Below are 23,977 nucleotides of genomic sequence, written 5' to 3'. Positions count from 1 at the left end.
CGTGTGTGTGTAGCCCTTAGTATTGCTGGCTGGTTTCGAGCCCTTTCTTAGAGTTGCCCTGTGGGGGAGGGCACCTGGGGGTGTTCAGTGGGTGAAGCGTCTCCAGGAGAACCTCTTCTTCCCACAGGATTTCTGTTCCTGTGTCCGTTCTTCTCCTACAGCTTCCTCACGAAGCATCTTCCTGTTGGTAGAGCTCTTGACTGTCCAGCCTTGGCCGTGGCTCAGGCCGTCTCCTTCCATGGCTGGGGGTAGCAGGGATCTCAACACTAGCCACTTCCTCAGAGGGATTTGGACTCCAGTGCACTCTTCATGCTCCTTCCATCTGAGCGACAAGCAGCAGGACACACCTTCACTTTGTGGCAAATGATTGGGACCCTTCGGGACTTCTAGGGCTGCTGAAAATGATCCCTTCCCCCGACCAGTTCTATGATCTTTGGTCATTTCACGTGGGTACTGGTGGGAAGGAGGTGGAAGGGGAGGTTCTCCCAGAGCTAGAAGGGAACTGGAGCATAAGATGTTTTACAAGATTTGGGGTCTGGAATCCAGAAACCCTTCTCTCCCTTTGTTCCACCTGCCCTGGGAAGGGCCAAATGGATGCCATGCAGAAGTAGCAGTGCCACACTGGGCCAGAGTTGGGGCTGAGCACAGTGCAGTGGCAGGAAGCAGGAGGTCCCCACACAGCTGAGCCTGGGTGTAGGATGGGGGTCCCATCTTCAGATGCCGGCAGGCCTGGAATCCAGGGCTGTCATCTGCTACTGTGTGGTCTGGGGTGAGCAACCCACCCCTGTTGGCTCCTCTGTCGAACGATCTCCTGCGTACCATGTAGACAGTGATCCAGAGTTGCTGGAAAGCTGTGTGTTGAGTGCTTAGCATCATGTCTGTAGTCAGCAGCATCACCCCAGAGCCTCACAGCTGTGTTTATTAAGCATGACCACTTGTGTCAAGCAGGGCCTTCATCTGGCTCTCTCCAGTGCCCCGCTTGAGTGGGTGCCTGCTTCCTGCTGAGACCCTGCTGAAAACGCTGTCCTGGGGATGGGGAGACATCACTGGGAGAAGAAGGGAGGACCCGGGATGGCATTTTGGCCTCCCACCTGCTAATCAGTCCCACCCCTCCCTACTCCGTGTCTCTGCTCACCCCCTCAGTTTGTGTCCAGGATGATCGCTGATGTGTCTAATTTCAGCCACTCCACCCACCTACCCCAAAGTGCAGAGGTAAAGTTTCTGTCCAGCACAGCAGTGCAAGCCTGTCCAAATGCAAGCTGAGTTCCGTGGGCCTGGCACTCAGAGTGCCTCAGCAGCTCCCAACCATTCCCAGTAAATGTGAAGCCACATTGTCCCGGCCCCTCCCCATCCCACTTGTACATGCCTGTGGGGCCTGGGATCCCCAAGCTGCTGGGAGGGTTCCACACCTGCCAGGCCCCTCTGCCCTCTACCCGGCAAGCCCTGTCTGTCCCCATGTCTCCTGCTAGCCTTGGCTCCTCCTCCTGTAACTGTGCCGTGCTGTAATGGCCAAGGTTTCTGAACCCGGCTCCCCCACCCCACCATTATCTGGGGACGTTTATAAAAGGCAGATCACCTATTCAGAGGGACCATGTGTTCTTCCCAGCACTCCACAGGCCGGGTAGTGATTATCAGTGCTCTTGTCTGCCTTCTGATGAGGCTGTCAGCAGCTCTGTGTCAGGGGCTGAGGCTGCCTCATTCAACCATCTTCCTAATCCATGGCAGATAGGAGCTCTGTCAATAAGAACAAATAAGTGAGGTGATGAACTAACATGCGTGTGATTGATCCCAATGAAAGGGCAGTTTTGGCTGGGTGCGGTTGGCCTGTAATTTCAACATTTTGAGAGGCTGAGGCAGGCAGATCGCTTGACTTCAGGAGTTTGAGACCAGTCTGGGCAACATGGGAAAACCCTGTCTCTACCAAAAATACAAACAATTAGCCAGGCGTGGTGGTGAGTGCCTGTGGTTCCAGCTACCCTGGAGGCTGAGGTGGGAGGATGGCTTGAGCCCAGGCACTGCATTCCTTGGGCAACAGAGCCAGACCCTGTCTCCAAAAAAGAAAGAAAGAGAGAGAGAGAGAGAGACAGAGACAGAAGAAAGAAAGAGACTGCAGTTTCGTTAGTCACAGAGTCAAATGGCTGCTCTACCTGATGGCTGCAGCGCCACTTGTGCGTGTGCTTGTTAATGTGTGACAGCATCCCTCTGTTTGCCAGCCTCATTCCAGAGCCCAACATGAATGGATACGCGGAATTTCCACCCAGTCCCAGTAACCCCACCGAGGAGCCTGTGGAGCCCCAGCCCAGCCAGGTCCCACTGCAGGAAGATGTGGACATGAGCAGTGGCTCAAGCGGACATGAGACCAACGAAAACTGCTCCACGGGGCGGGACTCACAGGGCAGTGACTGTGACGACAGTGGGAAGGAGCTGGGGATGCTGGTGGAGCCACCAGACGCCCGCCAGAGGTGAGCTCAGCCTCTGGCCAGATGGAGGCTGGGCAGGTTGTTTTCTCAGTGGCTCATTTCTGCTGTGATTTGATTGCTTTTGCAATCTTTAAATCATGATTACCAAGTTTTTCAAGATTTTTGAAAATGACTAAAATGTGCCAGTGTCTGTCCTTCCTCATAATGAGGACCCGTCGAGTTCGCAGATCCAGTTGCCAACAGACGGGTAGTGTAAGGAGATCTTGGGAGGTAGCAGTGGTGGCTAACCCAGCCAGCGGCTGCTTATACAACACTGGGCAGTTTATAGAAAAGGAACTGGCTCCTGTTGTCATGTGTTTCTGTGTCCTGGTACTTAGTTTTTCTGATGTCTGAAGGTTTTATGTTCCAGTTTTATCTTAACCTTGTATTTTTAAAAAATTGTCTTACCATGGTATTGTCTAGCCTGTTATCACTGGTAGGATGGCAGGGGAAGATGTGTCTGGAGCATACGATTGTCTAAATTTTGCTTTTACTTTTTGTTTTCATAGTCCAGATGCCTTTAGCCTGATGATGGCAAAATCTGAACACAACCCATCTACAAGTGGCTGCAGGTAAGGCCAATTAGAACCTCATACATAGAGTTTTTAGAGAAATTGAAAGACTTCTTATTGGAGGTTAGTTTTTTGGGAGTGACGTGGCTTTTCTTAAGCTCTGCTAAAACCCATCTGTGTGGCTGTGTGGGTATGAACCCAGCCTCACTCTGGCCTTTCAGACACTGACTGTGTCCCCTCACCATCCAGAGCCCCCAGGATGTCGCTGCAGTACCTGTAGCTCCTCCCGGCTCTACTCAAAGCCGACTTTGCCTGAGTCTTGGGCATTTTCATCTGGAACATTCTTCACCCTTCATAGGTGTTTGTAACAAACTTACCCTATGTCAATTTTCATGTCACCTTGGGAGCAGAACCCGACTCCTTGTCCAGGGCATGTGGGTACTTTGTATTGCCTGAGAAACCTTGATTTCCATCATTCCTTCTGCACGCTCTGTTCCAAACAGGCCCATCTTCATCAGCCAGTGCCCCGCTGTCCTGTCTCTCTAACATCTCTGTATCCTCAATTAATGTTTGAAGACCCTTTTCCACAATCTCCTTTTCTCTGTGTTCATGGCTCACTTTTATGTCCCAGGAAGTCACTTTGCTGTCGTCTGTAATCCCATCACTCAGTCCTTCTTTACCTGGGGCAGGGAAGAAAGGCACAGCTCAGTGCACAGTCCACTGCACCAGACTGTGGGTCAACCAGTATCCTTTCCTGAGCAAAGCCTAGCTCTAACCCTTGAGGGAAAAGAACACAGTTGGAGGGACTTCTCCAGCATTCAGTTGGGTTAGAGTGGTGACTCTTGACCAGGAACAATTTGTCTCCCAGCAAGAAACATCTGGCAATGTCTCTTGACAGCTCTGATTGTCACACCTGGCTAAGGTCTTCCTGGTCTACTGTGGGTGAGGCCAGGGATGCTGCTAAATGTCCTGCAGAGCCCCACAAAGGACCACCCAGACCAAAACATCTCTAGAGCCGAGGCTGAGAGAATGGATAAGAGGCACGTTTCTTCAGGAAAGGACACCTAGGAAGCTAACATTTGGCTGCCTCTTTCTTGAATCCTGCAGTAGCAACCAGTCTTCGAAAGTGGACACACACAAAGAACTGATAAAAACACTAAAGGAGCTGAAGGTCCACCTCCCTGCAGACAAGAAGGCCAAGGGCAAGGCCAGTACGCTGGCCACCTTGAAGTACGCCCTCAGGAGCGTGAAGCAGGTGAAAGGTACGTCTGCCTCGCACATCTGCTCCAAACCTATAGAAATATGTTTTAAATCCCCCCAAATTATAGCTTGGATTGTGTTGACTTTCTAAAACTCGAGGCTCATCACAGCTCACTGCAGCCTTGACTTCTGGGCTTAAGCGATTCTCCTGCCACAGCCTCCTGAGTAGCTGGGACCACAGACGTGTACCACCACGCCCAGCTAATTTTTGTATTTTTTGTAGAGATGGGGTCTCACTATGTTGCCCAGGCTGGTCTCGAACTCCTGGACCCAAGCAGTCCTCCCACTTCAGCCTCCCAAAGTTCTGGGATTATAGGTGTGAGCCGCTGTGCCTGGCCTGGCCTTTTTTCTTTAGAGTGGAAACTACCACCTCCAGAACTTTGAAGAATTCCTTAGCTGTGTTGGTCTATTGTGACGAGCAGGCGAAGACCATCAGTGTCAGCCAGGCTGGGGAAGGAAGGTGCCCTGCAGAGCATCTTCACACCTCCTGCCAGTTGGTGTGTGAGCACCTCCCGACTGTGGAGCTGTGCCTTATCATGTGTTGCGCACATGCACTGAGGGGCTGGTGGATCTTGTACATTAAAAACATGCATAAAAATAGAAAAATCTGAAAGGCTTAAAGGTGAAGCAGTAGCTGTATTCTATTATCAGTCGTTTCAAAGCACAGCCTACAGTTAGGGCAAAGTTCTTCACTAGTAATCATGGATATAAACTCGTATTTCAAGCAGTCTTCATATTTTTAAATGTTTGGGTAGTTTTTCATCAGCAGTGAACAGGTTATCAGCACTCATCTCTGGGGTCCCTTGAGCCAGGTGTGGAAGGGTTGCTCTGCCATGTGCTAGCTTGGACTCTTGCATTTTTGGATGTCCTCTAAGTTTCTCTGCAGGCTCCTCCCTAATCCCATTGTCCATTTTGTGAGGGTTGATATAGACAGAACAAGGTGCCTGGGCTACTCGTCAGTGCTGGTCAGGTCTAAAGATACTGCATGGAAATCTGGTGCCCCTGGGATGAGCACCCCACCATGGAGAGCACCGCTGTGGGCCTGCGTGCCTGTGGAGGCCCCCTTTTCCGGAAGGAGGAGCCGGAAGGGAAAGTTCATTCTGATCAGTTGGGCTGCTCCGTTCTCAAGTGATTACGTCCGTTTAGGGTGTTTCCCTGTTGGCCTCTGCAGTAACTTCACAGCTCAGAAGCTCTGCCACATGGACATTTTCCACACTTTCTAGCAGTTTATATCTTGATTTCAGAGCATACTCAGAAATGTGCCTGTTTCTGAAATCACTGAAGGTGGCGAAACTGAAAGCAGATGAGACCCAGCTGTGGGTCCAAAGGTCTCCTCACCACATTGCAGGAAGCACACGCGTGGCAGAATCCTGGGTCAGACTCCTAACGCAGCCCCAGGTTTCATGTGTCCGGGGCCTGTTGAGCCCTGAGGGCAAGTGGCAGCCTCGAGCTGGCCCCTTTGCTCCCGCCTGGAGTGAGGGCCGCTGTGGCCTTGAGCACCAACACCCAGAGACAGGCTTGTCACCCCAGAGCCCGCCGGATACGCCCAGGATGACGTGGGAACTCAGATGGAGTGGCCCTCCTCTTCAGATTCTATTTTGAAAACTTTCTTTCAAATGTTTCTTGTGCTTGTTATTTTTTTAAGCAGTCAGTTCTGCCTGGATGGGGGTGTCTGATGGCATCACCCAGGGAGTCAGATGTGCAGGGGTTGCCATGTGGTCCTGTGTGGAAAAGTAGATATGCCATCATGATTAAAGACTTTCTGGGGGCCAGGCGTGGTGGTTCATGCCTGTAATCCCAGCACTTTGGGAGGCCGAGGCAGGCAGATCACGAGGTCAAGAGATCGAGACCATCCTGGCCAACATGGTGAAACCCCGTCTCCACTAAAAATACAAAAATTAGCTGGGCGTGGTGGCACGTGCCTGTAGTCCCAGCTACTCGGGAGGCTGAGGCAGGAGAATTGCTTGAACCCCTGGGAGGTGCAGGTTGCAGTGAGCTGAGATCATGCCACTGCACTCCAGCCTGGTGACAGAGCAAGGCTCCATCTCAAAACAAAAAAGAATAATTAGCTGGGTGTGGTGGCGGGTTCCTATAATCCCAGCTACTTGGGAGGCTGAGGCAAAAGAATTGCTTGAACCTGGGAGGCGGAAGTTGCAGTGAGCCGAGATTGCGCCATTGCACTCTAGCCTGGGTAACAAAAGCAAAACTCCATCTCCAAAAAAAAAAAAAAAAAAAGCCCCTTTTGGAGAACGTGAGAGGTAGCTGGAACTCTGCGACTGTATTACCTTAAATAATGTAGTTGCCACTTTTAAAAAATTTTATAATCAAAGGCCTTCTGATGTTTCAGGGAAAAATATCCCAATTTGTGTTTGTGAGTTTGTTTTGCCTTCACGTTTCCGTGTGTTCTGTGTCCCAGGAAGACGAGATTTATATCCTACCTTTTCATTTGAGAAAAGTAGAGCCCCCAGTTCGTAAGAGCTAGTGACTGTCTCCGGCCAAGCACTGGGTTCTGCCCACTGAGTGTGAATACTGTCTTTGCTGCAGCCAATGAAGAGTACTACCAGCTGCTGATGTCCAGCGAGGGTCACCCCTGTGGAGCAGACGTGCCCTCCTACACCGTGGAGGAGATGGAGAGCATTACCTCTGAGCACATTGTGAAGAATGCCGTAAGCCTCTTCCAGCAAAGTTTCTTTCTAAATGGCAGGAGTTCCTCCTGCAGGCGAGCTAGCTCAGCGCTGCGGCCGGTGGCTGTAAGGCAGGAGCGTTTGGGGTTTCAGCAGATAAGTTCCTACCTTTAAAAGGAAGAATGTGAAGTCAGTGATTCTGGAAGTGGCATTCATGTTCTGGACTTCTGCCTTCTGTGAGACTGTCTTCCTTGTCCCTGGCCAACTTTGTCCTGTAGCTCATGGGTGCGAGGGCAAACCCAGTGTGACTGAACTGGGGGGCTCTGGGTTTTCATGTCCTTAAGGTGAGGAGACACACTTGGTGACAGTCAGTACATTTGTCCAGGGCTTTGCGGTCATGAGGGGGAGCTGGGATCTGAGACTCCAAAGCCCATGCATTTTTAAGCACACCCAAAGGTGGGCCCCTTGGAGGGCACATGGCCCACATACACACACACCTACTCTACCACCCTGAGTTCTCAGCCGGAGAGAACAGATGTGAGGGCTAGTGGGGACCCTACCTGTGCTGGGACCATCATGAAGCTGGCCTCATAACAGGGCTCCCTAATCCTTCCCATCTTCTTCCTCCAGCGTAACCCCCAGGCAGCCCCCAACCCTGAGCCCAGAGGGCCAGCCAGCAGGTAGAGTGCCCATGATGGGCTGGAGGGGCCCAACCAGAGGCCTCTCCTCCCCAGGAAGCCCCTAGAACCCTGGGAGACAGCAAGGCTGGTGGAGGTTGTTGGGGCAGGCCAAGTGAGCAGAGGGTCCCCCACCTCCCAGTCACCCAGCCTGGACACCAGGTGCCATGTCCAAGACAGCGGGGTGAGTGGCGCCTTCCAGGGGGTGGAGACAGCTGGGGTTTCTTCCAGCCATAGAACCCTGATGTATTGTTTCAAATAATATCATGCTGGACCGCCCAGTATCTGTAACAGGTGTAAGAGTTAAAGAGGAAAGAAACTTGAAACGCAGCTTGGCAGTCAAAGACAGGTTTTCTTTAGTTAAAACCTGAGAGGTACTCCTGGCCGATTTTGGTCAGGAGCACTTTCTCTTACAGACTGAGAGTATGTGTTGGTTTTAGGGTGAGGCGGCTTATCACAAGCTTGGAATGTTTTTGTGTGTGGAGAAGTTTATGGCGGGGCTGGAATCTCTCTGGGAGGAGGGGAGGTCATCTTGGGGCAGGCATCTTTCCAGCCCGGATTGGGGTTATCTCGGGGCTAGTATGTCTCTGGTCGGGGAGGAGTTTGGAATGTTTCTGGTTGGAGATGTTATTTGTGGTTTGTGGTCATGTTGACCTGAGCCATTAGGCTGATGCCCTTTGGTTGTAGGCCGTTTTTTATTAAGGTGAACTTTAGAATGAGGGGCTTGTCCAAGATGGCAATGCTCCTGCTCTGTCAACAGGCAAGATAGGATTTTTTGGTGAGGGCTAGGCAAGGGGCTCAGAGAGCCCCCCACCTCCGATGCTCCTGGTGGGCGGCTCCCTCCAGCCTGCCTGCCTGAGTCGGATGTGGTGTCCAACCCCATCTGACCTTGTCACCAGAGCCCTACTCTTCCTTTTCAGGATATGTTTGCCGTGGCCGTGTCCCTGGTGTCTGGGAAGATCCTGTACATCTCTGACCAGGTTGCATCCATATTTCACTGTAAAAGAGATGCCTTCAGCGATGCCAAGTTTGTGGAGTTCCTGGCGCCTCACGATGTGGGCGTGTTCCACAGTTTTACCTCCCCGTACAAGCTTCCCTTGTGGAGCGTGTGCAGCGGAGCAGGTGAGGTTATCAAGGTAGTGCCTTGTTCCCTCTGGGGTCGGGAAAGGGGCCAGGAACTGGGCCCATCCCAGATGTGGTGCAGGCGCCCTGCCTCACCTTTCAGAGCCCACCTGTGGGGGCCGCCAGCTGCCTGCTCTGGCAAAGGTAAAGGATAAGTAGTTGTTCGTCCCTTCAGAATAAATTTAGAGAAAAAAATAGTCTTTCCATACATTTCAGAGAGAGAAAACCGTTAGGCATTTTAGAAATGAAGTTGTTTGGAAAAGCTGGAATCTTGCTGCGATTGCAGTCGTGGGAGGCCGGGTTGTGGGGGCAGTGGGGAGCATGAGCAAGGCACCCTGCTCCCTGCACACAGGCGTCCCCTTACCACCTTGGCAGCTGCAACCAGTGAGTGGGTCATGTCCCAGAGTGACTTCCTGAGGGTTCTTTGCCTTGACCAGGGCTGGCTTTTGGTATACAGGCTGTGAGGTCCCTGGGCAGATGCCGCTGGCCCCCGAGGCACTGCAGGCCAAGTGTGCTGCACTGTGGATGGCAGCCTTCCTGGCTGCCGGGCCTGCCCCTGTAGCCACCGTCTACCCTGCCTCATTTCCAGGCTCCGCTCCCCAGCCAGGCCCTCCCAGCCGGGTCTGGTCCAGTCCCTGGAGCCAGCTGGGGGTGTGCCTGCCTCTGGGCCTCTGTCGGTACCTCCAACCCCCCGCTCTCCTCAAGGCCTCCTATGCCCCAGCTCTCCTCCCTGCCCAGCTAAGTCAAGGACCAGGTGAATTCTCAGGGGCCTTTCCAAGCTGCTGATTTTAAATCATTTTCCGTAACTAGTCGTTGCTTCTACTTTCCTAGTTTCTTTTGAGTAGACAAAATGTTGTATGAAAGAGCTAGATCTAAGATTTTTTTTTTTTTTTTTTTTTAGTTTAGATTCCCACGAAAGCAGAGATTTCTTTTTTTTAAATCCCTTTCAACTCTTAGGGAAACACCTCTTCCTTCATTTCTGATGAGGTTGCCCGATTGATTTCATATTTTCACTAGACATTTCACATTTTAAAGGAAGTTACTATTTTACCGAAATACTGGTGTAAGCCTTGAATGCCAAGTTGTTTCTGTCAGAACTGACTATCCCAAAAATATGTAGCATGAAATGTTTGGGGTTCTGTTTCGCTGTGGCCAGGCCTCTGCACACCTACCCCAAAGTCTGAGGCAGCTGAGACGCCAAAGAAAGAGGCCGACAAATTCGGTTTCTTAGGAAGAAATATTTAACAGGGACTTAAGAACAGAAGCCGTGCATGTTGTGGGTGGCGATGAGACAAGACTGGATCCCAGTCTTGCCATTCCCCCAGACCCAGGGCTTCTGTGGGACTGGCATACTGGCTTCAGAGGGAACCAGTAGGAATTTGCCCTGAGGGCAGGATTTACCTTAAGTACCTGCTCTTACTCAGGGACAGTAGGTACATGAAATCTCTGAAGCCTTCCCAGAAGTGTGGGGTTAATAAAAAATCAGCATGGAGGCTTAGCTTCCAAGATGTAGCTGCTGTGGCCTCCACAGCTTTCTTTGTCAATGTTCTGGACATCCGTGAGTGTGCTCAGTTGTCGGTTAGTTGGTGTGTTTGCAGCAGTGCACCATGAGTGTGTTCAGTTGTAGGTTGGTGTGCTTGCAGCAGTGCACTGTGAGTGTGCTCAGTTGTAGGTTATTTGGTGTGTTTGCAGCAGTGCACCGTGTGTTCAGTTGTAGGTTGGTGTGTTTGCAGCAGTGCACCGTGAGTGTGTTCAGTTGTAGGTTGGTATGTTTGCAGTAGTGCACTGTGTGTTCAGTTGTAGGTTAGTTGGTGTGTTTGCAGCAGTGCACCGTGAGTGTGTTCAGTTATAGGTTAGTTGGTGTGTTTGCAGCAGTGCACCGTGAGTGTGTTCAGTTGTAGGTTGGTGTGTTTGCAGCAGTGCACCGTGTGTTCAGTGGTAAGTTAGTTGGTGTGTTTGCAGAGTGCACCGTGTGTTCAGTTGTAGGTTAGTTGGTGTGTTTGCAGCAGTGCACCGTGAGTGTGCTCAGTTGTAGGTTAGTTGGTGTGTTTGCAGTAGTGCACCGTGTGTTCAGTTGTAGGTTGGTGTGTTTGCAGCAGTGCACTGTGAGTGTGCTCAGTTGCAGGTTAGTTGGTGTGTTTGCAGCAGTGCACCGTGAGTGTGCTCAGGTGTAGGTTAGTTGATGTGTTTGCAGCAGTGCACCATGAGTGTGCTCAGTTGTTAATTAATTGGTGTGTTTGCAGCAGCATCATGTACCGTTTTGAAAATGTAAGCCTCCTGGTGCTAAAATTTTAGCGCTGCATAATTTGTAATGCACCACACTCATGAAGTGTATGTAATTTTAGTCAAAAATGTAATAGGTTTCTCACGTAAAGGATTTACTTTGTGCTTCCATAAATTTTGAGTTTTCACCTTGAATCTTGCTTGATTCTGCTGCTCCTCTTTTGTTTGTGAGAAATGAGGAACACTGTATTTAATTGTTGATTTGGATGAATGATTTTGGGCTCTCTCTTTTAGATTCTTTTACTCAAGAATGCATGGAGGAGAAATCTTTCTTTTGCCGTGTCAGGTAAGCCTGGTTGCCAGTTTTCTTAAATTAGAAAACCGTATAAACATTTCACCCCAGCGCCACTCCGCTTGAGGCTGGGGGGCGTGAGCCCTGCCCACAGGGACTCAGCACGCCTGTTTCTGAAGTCTACCAGAAAACACAGTCAGTTACATTTTAAATGTGTACAGGTCGCTAAGAATGCGGCCAGCAGTGGAGTGATTTAACCTGCCCCTCATGGAAAATGGTGGCCAGGGGACCCTGCACTTTCTGTCTGTCTCCTACAAAGGCCTGTACCCCAGGGTCGACAGAGTTTCCGAAAGCACTGCATCTTTTGGTTGTCTGTGCGTTTTTCTGGGGAGAGACCCATAGCTTTCCCGACAAGGGTCTTGGTCGACTGATTGAGCATCCAGCTGCACTGTCAGGAGTGACCCTGAGCCAGACCCTGGCACCCTCAGGAGTCAGGGCCGAGGACCCCTGGCGGGAGCAGCACCCCTTTTCTGTCTGCTTTACCAACCCAGAGTGCAGGCTGCTCCAGAGAAGAGCTGTGGAGCGTTCCCACTGGTGGGGGTGTTAACTCTGATTTGCCCTTCAGTATGATGGGACTGAGGGAGGGACTGAAGAGGGCAGGGGGGCAGGCCCAGCTCCTCAGGCAGAGCAGAGGTACACATCACCTGCAGCATGGCATGGGGCCCAGGTGAGGAGGGAACAGAACAGGGGACTGTTCTTGTGTCACAGTTCCAAACTTTGAGCATGGCTCTTCTCCACAGTGTTGGGAAAAGCCACGAGAATGAAATCCGCTACCACCCCTTCCGCATGACGCCATACCTGGTCAAGGTGCGGGACCAACAAGGTGCTGAGAGTCAGCTTTGCTGCCTTCTGCTGGCAGAGAGAGTGCACTCTGGTTATGAAGGTAACAGCCAAGCCCAGGGCGAGGGCAGACGTTGTCTCTGGCTCCCCCTCAGTTACTCGTGTGGTTCACACATAGCATCTGTACAATGGACTCCCAGCTGCAGTTCCCCAGCCTTGGCCTCTCCACCTCACCTTGCGCAGGGTCTCCATCTTTCTGGAGACTCAGCACACCCCGCTTGTCATCCGGCCCTCCCCATGGCAGATCACGGCATCTGGGTGCCAGCATCTCTCACCCCTGTCCACACCAGTGCTGTGACCCCTTCTCTCCTTTCCCTGGCTGCTCTGCCTTTTGTCCACAAAGTGGGAACATCCCTGACAAGTCTGGGGCCCCACGTCCTTCCCATCCTCATCCCCTGCCCCATGCCTCAGCCTCATGGGCCGCTCTGAAAGGCACTGATGTCGCTGCCTGCTCCAGAACCCCAAACAGTTCCTCAGTCCCCAACAAATGAAGTGCTGGGCATCCCTCCCTCCCCACCTTGGCCCATCCTAACTTTTCCTGGAATTTCCCTTCCTCCTAGACAGACATGCACTGACATGAGTCTCCGGGTGAGTCAGGCTCCGTACAAGGCTTGCTGTGCCTCTGTATGCCCAGCATGCTGGACCACAGTCTCTGCTCCTGCTGCCACCTCACTCACAGAATCCAGCTCACCTCACCATGACCCTCTTGGTCCATTAGCTCTTCTGGCTACCCCACCCCCAAAATAATATCTGGGCTCTTCTCTTGAAGCTCAGAGGTTACAAGGCATTGTACCACCTTAATGGGTCCTTCCTGTGGTCCCTCTTAAGAGCCTGCTTTGTGGCATCTTGGTCCTTGTATTGGCCGAAATCCCTGGCCGGGAACTGTAGGTGCTCACCATGGCTGCTGAGCGAGTCACATGATCTCCAGATTCTCTGAAGGCAGGTGCATTCTGCAACTGCTGAACCCAGGGAAGCCAGCTGAGTCTGCTGTGCTGTGCTCACCACCTTCTCTGTGGTGAGTGACAGCTTTTTTTTTTTTTTTTTTTTTTTTTTAAGATACGGAGTCTTGCTCTTTCGCCCGGGCTGGAGTGCAGTGGTGCTATCTTGGCTCACTGCAACCTCCACCTCCCGGATTCTAGCAATTCTCCTGCCTCAGCCTCCCGAGTACCTGGGACTACAGGTGGATGCTGCCACACCCAACTAATTTTTTTTTTTTTTTTTTTTTTTTGTATTTTAGTAGAGACGGGGTTTCACTGTGTTGCCCAGGCTGGTCTCGAACTCCTGAGCTCAGACAATCCACCAGTCTCGGCCTCCCAAAGTGCTGGGATTACAGGCGCGAGCCACCGCGCCCGGCCAAATGACAGCCTTCTTAAAAGTGATAGGAATATTTTAAGTATGTGACTTTCTCTACAATGTTTGATGTGTTCCTGCGTGTATTACAGAATGTTCTTTTCCAAATAGTAAGGTTTAGAGGGGGTACTTAGAGTTCAACAAGTTAGTCCCCCAAATTACCAGTCTCCTTCAAGAATGAAAAATGTTGGAATTTTGAATGTTTTGTCCATGAATTGAGGAAAATTTTGGATATATGACTCACTTTATGCAAATTACTCTATCACTTTTGTCCACCTTTGTCTAGTTTCTGAACTGTGAAGTTCTCCAGTATAGTGACATTTGCTAAGAAATCTGAATCCAGACCAGGTGCAGTGGCTCATGCCTGTGGTCTGGCATTTTGGAAGGCTGAGGTAGGAGGATCTCTTGAGCCTGGGCATTTGAGACCGTCCTGGGCAACATAGTGAGACCCTGTCTCATTAAAAAAAAAAAAAAAAAAGAAATAAATTTGAATCGAAGTATGTAACTCATTTTCCTAAAAATAATGTGTCAGATCACTGTAGTTTCATCTTAAACATCATAAAGATGGGGCCGGGCGCGGTGGCTCATGCCTGTAATCCCAGCACTTTGGGTGGCCAAGGTGCGCAGATCACAAGGTCAGGAGATCGAGACCATCCTGGCTAACACGGTGAAACCCCATCTCAACTAAAAATACAAAAAATTAGCCGGGCGTGGTGGCACGCACCTGTAGTCCCAACTACTGGGGAGGCTGAGGCAGGAGAATCGCTTGAACCCGGGAGGCAGAGGTTGCAATGAGCCGAGATCGTGCCACTGCACTCCAGCCTAGGCAACGAAGCAAGACTCTGTCCCAACAACAACAACAACAACAAAATCGTAAAGATGGCCTTCCAGCTTTATTTTGCTAAGAGTAGTCTTTACGTGGTCTGTGTGGTTTTGTTAACATGGCAGTTTCGATTTACTAGACTAAAACTAGCATGCAAAGAAGCTAAGAAAGCTGGCCAACGATCCCACAACCAGCGTAAGGTTCTCAGTGTGGCAGTCTCTGTTGTTCAGAGTCCATGTTTTAATTTTTTTCTTTAGCTGCTCATTATTCTGAATCTACAGGGTGTTTTCTGGTAGTTTTAATATAACATTAAATATGCATTTCTTAGGATCACAAATGTGTGCAATATTCTATTCTTTCAGCCCCTAGAATTCCTCCTGAAAAGAGAATTTTTACAACCACCCATACACCAAATTGTTTGTTCCAGGATGTGGATGAAAGGTACGTGGTCTTGACCCACCCCCTTTTTCATGTTTTTGATATAAAAGCTATTTAGCCAAAGCCAAGACTGCATCTTGGTTTTATAATTACATGATAATGGACAAAAACATATAATTATATACAGGCAATGAAATAATTATGGAATTACACTGAAAACTTCCTAAGATATGCACATGGTATAATTGAGGCTTTCTGGAGAGCTGTTGATCTAATTGAGCTTGTCTTAATTCTCCCATGTAAACCCATTCGGAGTAGACGATGGTCCAGACAGAGGCGCTGTTGCCTGGGACCAGTGTCAGGGTGGAAGCCGGAGATGCCATTGGCTGGATCCCAGCAGAAGTCCATCTTCCAACCTGTGTGCTAGAGGCTTCTCCAGGGGACAGGATTTTCTCCATGCCTCAGAGCCCCACTTGGGTCCCTCTCTCTGGGTCTCCCCCTCAGGGTGCTGTAGCAGGTGCGAACAGTCCCAGTGAGATTTGGGAGCACCCATGTTCTGAGTGGCTTCTGCCCCCACCATGCATCTTCTCCCAGCTCCTCCACAAATGCATGAAGACTCCGAAAACACTTGGGCCGGCTAGGTGCAGTGGCTCACACTTACAATCCTAGCACTCTGAGAAGCTGAGATAGGAGGATCACTTGAGGCCAGGAGTTTGAAACCAGCCTGTTTGAAACCAGGAGTTCAAAACGTAGCAAGATCCTGTCTCTGCAAAATAAAAATAAAAATTAGCTGGGTGTGGTGTTGTGCACCTGTAGTCCCAGCTACTCAGAGGCTGAGGCACGGGGATCACTGAGCCTAGGAGTTCAAGGCTACAGTGAGCTATGATTGCACCACTGCACTCCAGCCTGGGTCACAGCAAAAGACCCTGTCTCAAAAAAAAAAAAAAAAAAACGTGTGGGCCACTGGCAGTAGTCACGGAAAAGTGACCTCAGAAGATACCACAGGAAGTGGACCAAGAAGCACCAGTGTGCTGGGTTCCTAAAATGAACCAGGTCACCTAGAAGCTGGAGGATCAAGACCTCTTCCTCCTCTACTCTTGGTCCAGGGACACAGGCCCCCATCCTTGGAGTCAGGGCCACACAGCCTCCTGGGGAGGCTCTATGGGTAAAAAGGGATCTGTCACTTCCAGCTCCAGGTGGCTCAGGTGTGTCCGCGGGGCTGCCTGGGGCAGAGCCAGTTTGCAGATGCAGGCTTCTGGACACCACCCTGCCCTGCGGAACCAGGATCTTGGAGGGCAGAGCCTGGGGCCGTATATGTAAAGCAGCCTCGGGAGACTTTTCTTCCTTCAGAGATCTGAGAACTGTCTGTAACCCACTCCCATGCCAACTTGGTGTCCAGCTCAGCCCTGTGCAGGGAGGTTGGCAGACAGGTGCACCTGGCATGGTGGGCCACAGCCTGCAAGCTCTCCTTGATGAAGCCTTGTGTGCGGCCTGGCTCACAAAGCCCAAGGCCAGCCAGAGCAGGTGGCTAGGGCTCCCCCTCCTCCTCCCCTCCTTCTTTTCACCCTCCACCCCCTTTCTGCTCCCTCCTCTTCCTCCTCCCCCTCTTTTTGCTTCCTGTTCCCCCGCTCCTCTCCTCTTCCTTCCTCTTCTTCCTCCTCCAGCAAGGCCTTGTTGGGACGGATGCCAGGAGCATTCTGTATATCCTGTCCAAAGGAAAACATGAGGCCTGAAGAGAGAGCCTCATACAAGAAGGAGGAAATCAAAGAATAACGCCAGGCCCTTGAGAGAGTTCTGCACCATGGTCTAAAGATTCACAGGGAAAATCCTTCTACACAAGCAGCAGAGTTTGAGGAAACATTGGTTTGGATGCAACAAGTGTTAAGAGGCAGCTCGGGAGAAGAAATGGTCGGTGGAGCCGGCAGAGGGCGCTGGACTCAAACGGAAGCAGAAGGTGCGGCTGAAGTTCACTCCGTCCTGCGATGGAGCAAAGCCACAGCTCCGGGAGGAGGCAGGAGCGCACAGGGCAGAGGCCCAGCCTGCCACCGAGACTGCACAGAAGCCATAGTAAACCAACTGGACGCTGAGGCCAAAGTCCCACGAGACCAGGCTGGAAAAGAAGCACATACAAAGGGTTTTCCGAGGCCCAGGCAAAACTTGTTAAGCAAAAATCCATGCCAGGTCACATGTGGCCAAACTGATGAATGACACTGAAAAAGAAAACGATGCTGGAAGGAAGAAAACAAAAGCATGATCATGACTTACCTTTCAGGAGGTGAAACGCAGAGCTGAAGCACTCAGGCCCCAGCAGAGGGAGCCTCCTTCAGCATCCTGGACAGTGAACCTTCGTTTGCTATTGATTGAAAGTCTAACTGGTTCTGTTAGTCCAACTTTTGATCTCCGGGGGTGGGGGGGGTGGGGTTTGGAGTGTATCTTCTCTTTCCAGGGAATAAGATGGTTCTTAGTGACAATCTCCTCCGCTGTTTGGATGCCAATCCTAGCGTGTGTCTGCTTGCCTTCCAGGGCGGTCCCTCTCCTGGGCTACCTACCTCAGGACCTGATTGAAACCCCAGTGCTCGTGCAGCTCCACCCTAGTGACAGGCCCTTGATGCTGGCCATCCACAAAAAGAGTAGGTCCCCTTTTTACAGTACATCCTGAAGTGTTTGGCGGGAGTTCGTGTGTCCTTGGGGCTGCTTCTTGGGACCAGTCTAGCTCTGACAGGTCAGATCAGCTAAGGACAAGCAGGTGGTAGACGCCCGCCTCGCCACCTCACTCCTGGCACTGTAGTGCCCAGTGGAGTCGAGAAAGGGGTAAACTCATGTGTGTTCCTTTGTAGCCAGTTGTTTCTCAGTCCGTGACCCGAGTCCGTGGCGTCTCGTGTTTACTGTTGGCTTCAGTGGCGCATGGGAGGAGGGGAGACCAGTTCATCTGTGGCTAGGAAGGTTCTCACCAGGCCAGGGGAGTGCACAGTGCATGTCCTCACCAAGCCCAGCCCTCAGACGCAAGTGACACTAGCAGAGGTGAAACATGGGATGAAACAGCTCCTGCTGAGCAGAGGTGAAACATGGGATGAAACAGCTCCTGCTGGAAACAGCCTCCTGGTAATCTGCAGCAAAAACGGGAGGTTGAAAGCAGTGGCTTTGAAGAAGTGTTCATACCCCTACAGTTTGCAAATGATCCCGGGCCTGAGTGAATCTTGACTTGTCTCTCTCTACTGTAAATCCTGTTTGCTCCCCTTTTCCCCTGAATGCTGGCTTTTGCTCTCCTAGTCCTGCAGTCAGGCGGGCAGCCTTTCGACTATTCTCCCATTCGGTTTCGCGCCCGGAACGGGGAGTACATCACGCTGGACACCAGCTGGTCCAGCTTCATCAACCCATGGAGCAGGAAAATCTCCTTCATCATTGGGAGGCACAAAGTCAGGGTGTGAGTGCTCCAAGGGCCCGAGGTGGCTCAGGGGTCTCGGGCGGGGGTCTCGGGCTGTTCTCACCTCCCAGCAACAGATGGCATAGGGAGGGGCCGAGAGGCCAAGACCGAAACCTTGCCTCCTGCCACCAATCTGGAGCCCCAGGCTGGTAGGCAGGGGTGACCTGTCCTCTGCCCCCAGGTGGGAGGGACCTCATTCAGGCAGAGCAGGGAGTGGACAGGCAGAAGCCTGGGGGGGCTGCAGGGGAGAGGCAGAGGGCCCACCCAGGCAGGCAGCATGTAGTGGCTATACAGTCACGCCAGAGAGGTCCTCCTGTGGGGTCCCATCTAACAAGACGAATTAAAACCACGCAGGGGTCCTTTGAATGAGGACGTGTTTGCAGCCCACCCCTGCACAGAGAAGGCCCTGCACCCCAGCATTCAGGAGCTCACGGAGCAGATCCACCGGCTCTTGCTGCAGGTGGGTGTGGTGCCTGCATGCCCTCTTCCCAGGTAGCAGCCTGAGAGCCCCCTGCAGAGGACATAGGCTCTGAACCCTGGTCCTGGCACACCCACTCAGACAGCTTCATCTGTCATTCTCTGAACATCCCCCAGAGGACGGTTTGGGCATAGATCCTGCTAGTCCGAGACAGTCCATAATACCCTTGGCTCTCTCCAGCCTTGCATTTGACCTTGTCTGAACTGCAGCCCTGAGTGAGTAGCTGAAGGATGTGTGCAGACCCCGTGCTCTGACACAGGCTGCATAGTCCCAAAGTGACCTCTCAATGGTGTGGGGGCTCATTCTAATCCAGAGCAGTGGGACTTAGGGAAGGGACATTGTACTCAAGGTCCCTAAAAAAATCAGGCCCACTGCAGTCAACCCCACGCCTGAGTAGGCGTCTGCCTCTCATTTCCCGGAGGCTGTGGAGTGAAGCTGTCATCGCATCTTGTTTGTTTTAAACCCCTCCACAGAGGCGTGGCTGGCTGCAGCCATGCGTTGATGAGTGGGTTGGACACATTCCTTTGGTGCCATCTCCTCAGTGACTGCATGTCTGGGTCGGGGCACCGCGGCTGGAGGCCAGGAGTCTACCTCTGGAGCTGACCCTGGGGTTCAAACCTCAGCTCCCCTGGTCTTTGCCATGTAGCCTTAGGCGGGTCGCCATCCTCTCTGTGAAACAGGGTGTGTTGGCAGGGGCTACATGCGCAGCTCAGCAGCCCTGGCTGTGTCTGTAGCGCTGTCTGCTCTCTCCCCAGCCCGTCCCCCACAGCGGCTCCAGCGGCTACGGGAGTCTGGGCAGCAACGGGTCCCACGAGCACCTTATGAGCCAGACCTCCTCCAGCGACAGCAACGGCCATGAGGACTCACGCCGGAGGAGAGCCGTACGTCCCCTTCATTCTCCCTGAGAAAATGAGTTTGTGGATGTCCCTCCAGAGTTAAAAAGCACACTCAAGACAACCTTTGGCAGTTAGGAGAGGCTTCATGATCGCAGCTGTTTCTGCTTCCTTTCTAAACTTTGTCCACTTGGGACTTTTTAATCTCTTAAGAGTTGAAAGAGCTAGAAACCATAGCTAAGTGTTGGTTGAAAATTATTTAAAACAGACAAAACAAGCAGAAGTGAAGATTTAACTAGGTCAGAAAGAAGAAAATGTGGGCTGGGTGCAGTGATTCACGCCTGTAATCCCAGCACTTTGGGAGGCCGAGGCAGGCGGATCACCTAAGGTCAGGAGTTCAAGAACAGCCTGGGCAAGATGGTGAAACCCCGTCTCTACTAAAAATACAAAAATTAGCCGGGCATGGTGGCGCGCCCCTGTAATCCCAGCTACTCAGGAGGCTGAGGCAGGAGAATGACTTGAACCTGGGAGGCAGAGGTTGCAGAGAGACAAGATTGCGCCACTGCACTCCAGCGTGGGTGACAGATCTAGACTCTGCCTAAAAAAAAGAAGAAGAAAATGTAATGTGCCGTTTTGCTTTATGTTTTATTATTCTTTAGGATCATCAAATAGGTTTTATCTAGCTCTACACCTGTCAAATTTCTCATTCACCATTTCCTTCTGTGTTGCTGAAATTATTTCAGCCATCCTCTGTTCTCACTTTGCGGGACAGACTGAAGGATGTCTCCTAGAATGAATAACGTGTTCATTTTGTTTTTCTTCAAGGAAATTTGTAAAAATGGTAACAAGACCAAAAATAGAAGTCATTATTCTCATGAATCTGGAGAACAAAAGAAAAAATCTGTTACAGGTAAAAAATATATATATATTCAGCATTTCCTTACTGAAACTAGAGTATGGCCACATGAGAAGAGGGAACCTGGGTTAAATGCTGACTCTGGCTGGCAGGGAGTCTACCTTGCAGCCGTGCCACACCCGCTTCTGTGTTCAGCACAGTCTGCAGCTTCCAGGAGGCGAGAGCAGCCGAGTGCAGCCCACTGCACTCAGCCAGTGCAGGCACTGATGTCCACACTGGGCACCTGATGCCCTGCAGGCCTGGTGAGGTGTGGCTAGGTGTGCAGGCCTGGGGAGCTGTGGCCAGTGTGCCTTCCTGCACCCCTGGCCTGCCAGCTGGGTGTGCCTGGGAGCCACAGCCTGGGCCGCTCGTTCTTGCTGTACAGAGTGGCTGTATGGCTGTGTGTTTACACTTGCAAACCCTTCACTCACACACACACACAACTGCCGATGGTTTGCCCAGCATCCACATACACTCAAACCAAACCTGTCTGAAGTGGGGAGTACCACCCAGGGGCTGCCGACCCACCCCCACTGCAGCAACCCTTTCCTACCACAGCGCCACACTTCTCAGGCAGCTTCACACTGTCATGCGCGGGTTCAGATTCATGCTGCTCCTCTGTCCCGCATGTATTTCTCACACAGCATGCACACAGACACATGTGTGCACACATGCATGCATCCCAGTCCCCTCCCCCTGGTGGGCCCTTGCTCATTCTCTGTGTTCAGGCCGAAGCCTCCTGTGGGGAACACTCTGGCCAGACACCGCTAGGACTTTTGGCCTTGGGGATGTGTTGGTGGACATGCTGCCTGCTGGACTCTGTGCTGGGTGTTGGGGACACACTAATGAGCTGGACACAGCTCTTTGCTTGAGGGTCCCTGGGGACAGGCATGTGATGAATGTCGTTGGGGCAAGAGTCGAATCTGCAGCACAGTGAGCAGGCAGTTGCCATCATAATTGTTACTAGCAGGGATCACCTTGAAAACACTGGCCTGGCCCAGGAGGAGCATAAAGTACGTGGGCTCTCATTGGCCCCGAAAGTTTAAGAGTTCGAGTGAGAACTGCTGTGTCCCACTGCTGAGTCCTTGACCCCTAGGGACAGCCTAGACCCCAGAGAGAAGCAGGCACCAGGCTGGGCAGCAGCTCTCTCCCAGGTCTCTCTGTGGACGGCACTGTGGTACTCGTGCCCACAGGGCTGCCAGATGCCAGGCTGTCCCCAGGCTTCCATACCCATGAAGCAGATTCTGAGTCCCCAGCCCTGTCTTCAGGTAGAACAAAAATGCTTTCTAAATACACAGCATTTTCTTTGGGAGAAAAATAAATGAAAGAACAATTTTGCCATTCCTTCAGAAATGCAAACTAATCCCCCAGCTGAGAAGAAAGCTGTCCCTGCCATGGAAAAGGACAGCCTGGGGGTCAGCTTCCCCGAGGAGCTGGCCTGCAAGGACCAGCCCACCTGCTCCTACCAGCAGATCAGCTGCTTGGACAGCGTCATCAGGTACGCCGGCCTTTCCAGCCGCGTCTCCACCATCTCACGCACTTTCCCGCCTCTCATGTAGTGTGGCCTCACCAGTGGTTCGTGCCCTTCACGCAGGTACTTGGAGAGCTGCAATGAGGCTGCCACCCTCAAGAGGAAATGCGAGTTCCCAGCAAACGTCCCCGCGCTAAGGTCCAGTGATAAGCGGAAGGCCACAGTCAGCCCAGGGCCACACGCCGGAGGTATCTAATCTGTTTAGAGCTATGTACGTGTGAAATAATGTAAATCCTCTGGAGTAGACTCAGACGTCCCCATGGCTTCTGTGGACACAGTGTGAGGGTGCAGGCTGTTTTTCAAATGATGAAAGTAGTTCAAAAGTCAGCACCCTTCTTAGGAACTAGAGGCAAAGATGGTTCTGTCAGAGTCTTGGCTTTGAGAACAGGAACCCAGTGGGGCTGCTGGAGGCCCTGACCCCCCTCATGCAGCCACACTGCGGGGACATCTCCTGATCCCCTTCATGCGGCCACACTGAGGGGCCGTCTGCTGACCCCCTCATGCAGCCACACTGGTCTCAAGTTGTCAGTCCAGGGCAGGCCCTCTTTCCAGTGCGTCTCAGAGGGGCCCTTGGCCTGAATGTTAACATGCCCCATAAATCACATTAAATCCCAGGCTGCTTAACACAACGCTGTCAGTGTTGCTGATGTTCACCACCAGGATTAGAAATGGTACCCCGGCTGGGCGCGGTGGCTCACACCTGTAATCCCAGCACTTTGGGAGGCCGAGGTGGGTGGATCACTTGAGGTCAGGAGTTCGAGACCAGCCTGGCCAACATGGTGAAACCCCATCTCTACTAAAAATACAAAAATTAGCTGGGCGTCATGGTGCATGCCTGTAATCCCAGCTACTTGGGAGGCTGAGGCAGGAGAATCGCTTGAACCTGGCAGGCGGAGGTTGCAGTGAGCTGAGATTGCGTCACTGCATTCCAGCCTGGGTGACAGAGCGAGACTCCATCTCAAAAAAGAAAAAAGAAAGAAACAGGGTATCCCGGATTATGGTCGGCTCCTGACTGTCAGAAAAGCCCCTCCCCACAGGCCTGCAGGAAGGGCTGCCTGGCTGCAGGCAAGAGCGCCTCACCAAGCGTTCCCTGCAGCTGCCAAGCTGCTGCGCCTCCCCGCAGAGGACTCGGGATTTAAGTGTGTAACTGCTCCCATTTCAGAACTTTCTCTTTTCCACTATTCTCCTATGAATAAACATTGGGGACAAATCACCCCATGCCCAGGCCAGAGCATCTGTGGGATGGGATGGGATGGGTTGTGTGCACCCTGGTGTGGAAGCTGTATGGGCACTGAGGTGTCGGTTTCTCATCTGCACAGTGCATTGTAATGACACGCTAATGTTTGTTCCCCCCTTCCGCTCATGAAGAGGCAGAGCCGCCCTCCAGGGTGAACAGCCGCACGGGAGTAGGCACGCACCTGACCTCACTGGCACTGCCGGGCAAGGCAGAGAGTGTGGCGTCGCTCACCAGCCAGTGCAGCTATAGCAGCACCATCGTCCATGTGGGAGACAAGAAGCCGCAGCCGGAGTTAGGTATGACCTCTTGGATCAGAGAGCAGTCTGATTTTTAAACATGAAAACAAAAAGTTTGCCATCTTAAAATTTTCTTTTTCTAAGTGCGGAAGAACCCCACCATAGCCCGATAGGGGGCGTTTCAGGAACTCCAGTTACGTAAAATGCAGGGTGGAGTGCGGCCAGCCAGGGCCCAGGCAGCAACCTGTCCAGGTCCCTGCTGCCCTGTGGTGCCCTCCAGTGGCAGTTGTCTGTTCTGGCATCAACGCAGGAGGGTCGATTGTGGTGCAAGATCTTATCCCCTTCAATTGGTGCGGAGAGAGCACTGGGAGCGAGGCCCCACCTCCCTCTTCCCTGGGTGGGCCTGGGGTTCTTTCCTCTGCCCAGCAGAAGGTGCGACCGTTAGCCCTCCCTGTTTGTGGACAGGAGCCAGTACAGGTGGTAAACAGATTTACAACAAGCGCATTGGTGGCTGAGTGTTCTTGTTCTTTAGAATATTATGATTAAAATGAATCCTGAATTTGTTCTTTACTAAGAAGAGGGAGATGATGAGGAAAAAGTGTATGTCCAAGATCCAGTCCCCAAGCCCTCCCTTTCAGGATGTTCAGTGGCCCTGCCTGTCCCTTGTCCTGTCTGCCCCATGGGCCCATAGAGTCCCATCTGTCACCATGCCTGGTCCCAAAC

The 23,977-nt window shown here is 51.9% G+C and overlaps 1 protein-coding gene across 2 annotated transcripts in view; it reads left to right on the top strand.

Annotated features, from left to right (window-relative positions):
• Positions 1-23,977, top strand: part of PER2 (period circadian regulator 2) — a 44,898-nt gene that overhangs the window by 8,721 nt on the left and 12,200 nt on the right. For both annotated transcript variants that reach the window (XM_024243886.2, XM_054550080.2), the window contains exons 2-17: positions 2,214-2,462; positions 2,969-3,031; positions 4,079-4,233; positions 6,776-6,897; positions 8,453-8,654; positions 11,172-11,223; positions 11,970-12,112; positions 14,605-14,683; positions 17,144-17,250; positions 17,891-18,044; positions 18,399-18,504; positions 19,278-19,403; positions 20,181-20,265; positions 21,601-21,748; positions 21,845-21,969; positions 23,150-23,314. In XM_024243886.2, coding sequence (XP_024099654.2) covers positions 2,233-2,462; positions 2,969-3,031; positions 4,079-4,233; positions 6,776-6,897; positions 8,453-8,654; positions 11,172-11,223; positions 11,970-12,112; positions 14,605-14,683; positions 17,144-17,250; positions 17,891-18,044; positions 18,399-18,504; positions 19,278-19,403; positions 20,181-20,265; positions 21,601-21,748; positions 21,845-21,969; positions 23,150-23,314 — 2,062 coding nt within the window. In that variant the 5' untranslated portion in view covers positions 2,214-2,232. The remainder of the gene's footprint in view (positions 1-2,213; positions 2,463-2,968; positions 3,032-4,078; positions 4,234-6,775; positions 6,898-8,452; positions 8,655-11,171; positions 11,224-11,969; positions 12,113-14,604; positions 14,684-17,143; positions 17,251-17,890; positions 18,045-18,398; positions 18,505-19,277; positions 19,404-20,180; positions 20,266-21,600; positions 21,749-21,844; positions 21,970-23,149; positions 23,315-23,977) is intronic.

This window comes from Pongo abelii, chromosome 11 (genome assembly GCF_028885655.2).
Source record: "Pongo abelii isolate AG06213 chromosome 11, NHGRI_mPonAbe1-v2.0_pri, whole genome shotgun sequence".
Taxonomy (NCBI): domain Eukaryota; kingdom Metazoa; phylum Chordata; class Mammalia; order Primates; family Hominidae; genus Pongo; species Pongo abelii.
Note: the sequence above shows the minus strand (reverse complement) of the source record. Positions and strands in the feature narration are given on the sequence as shown.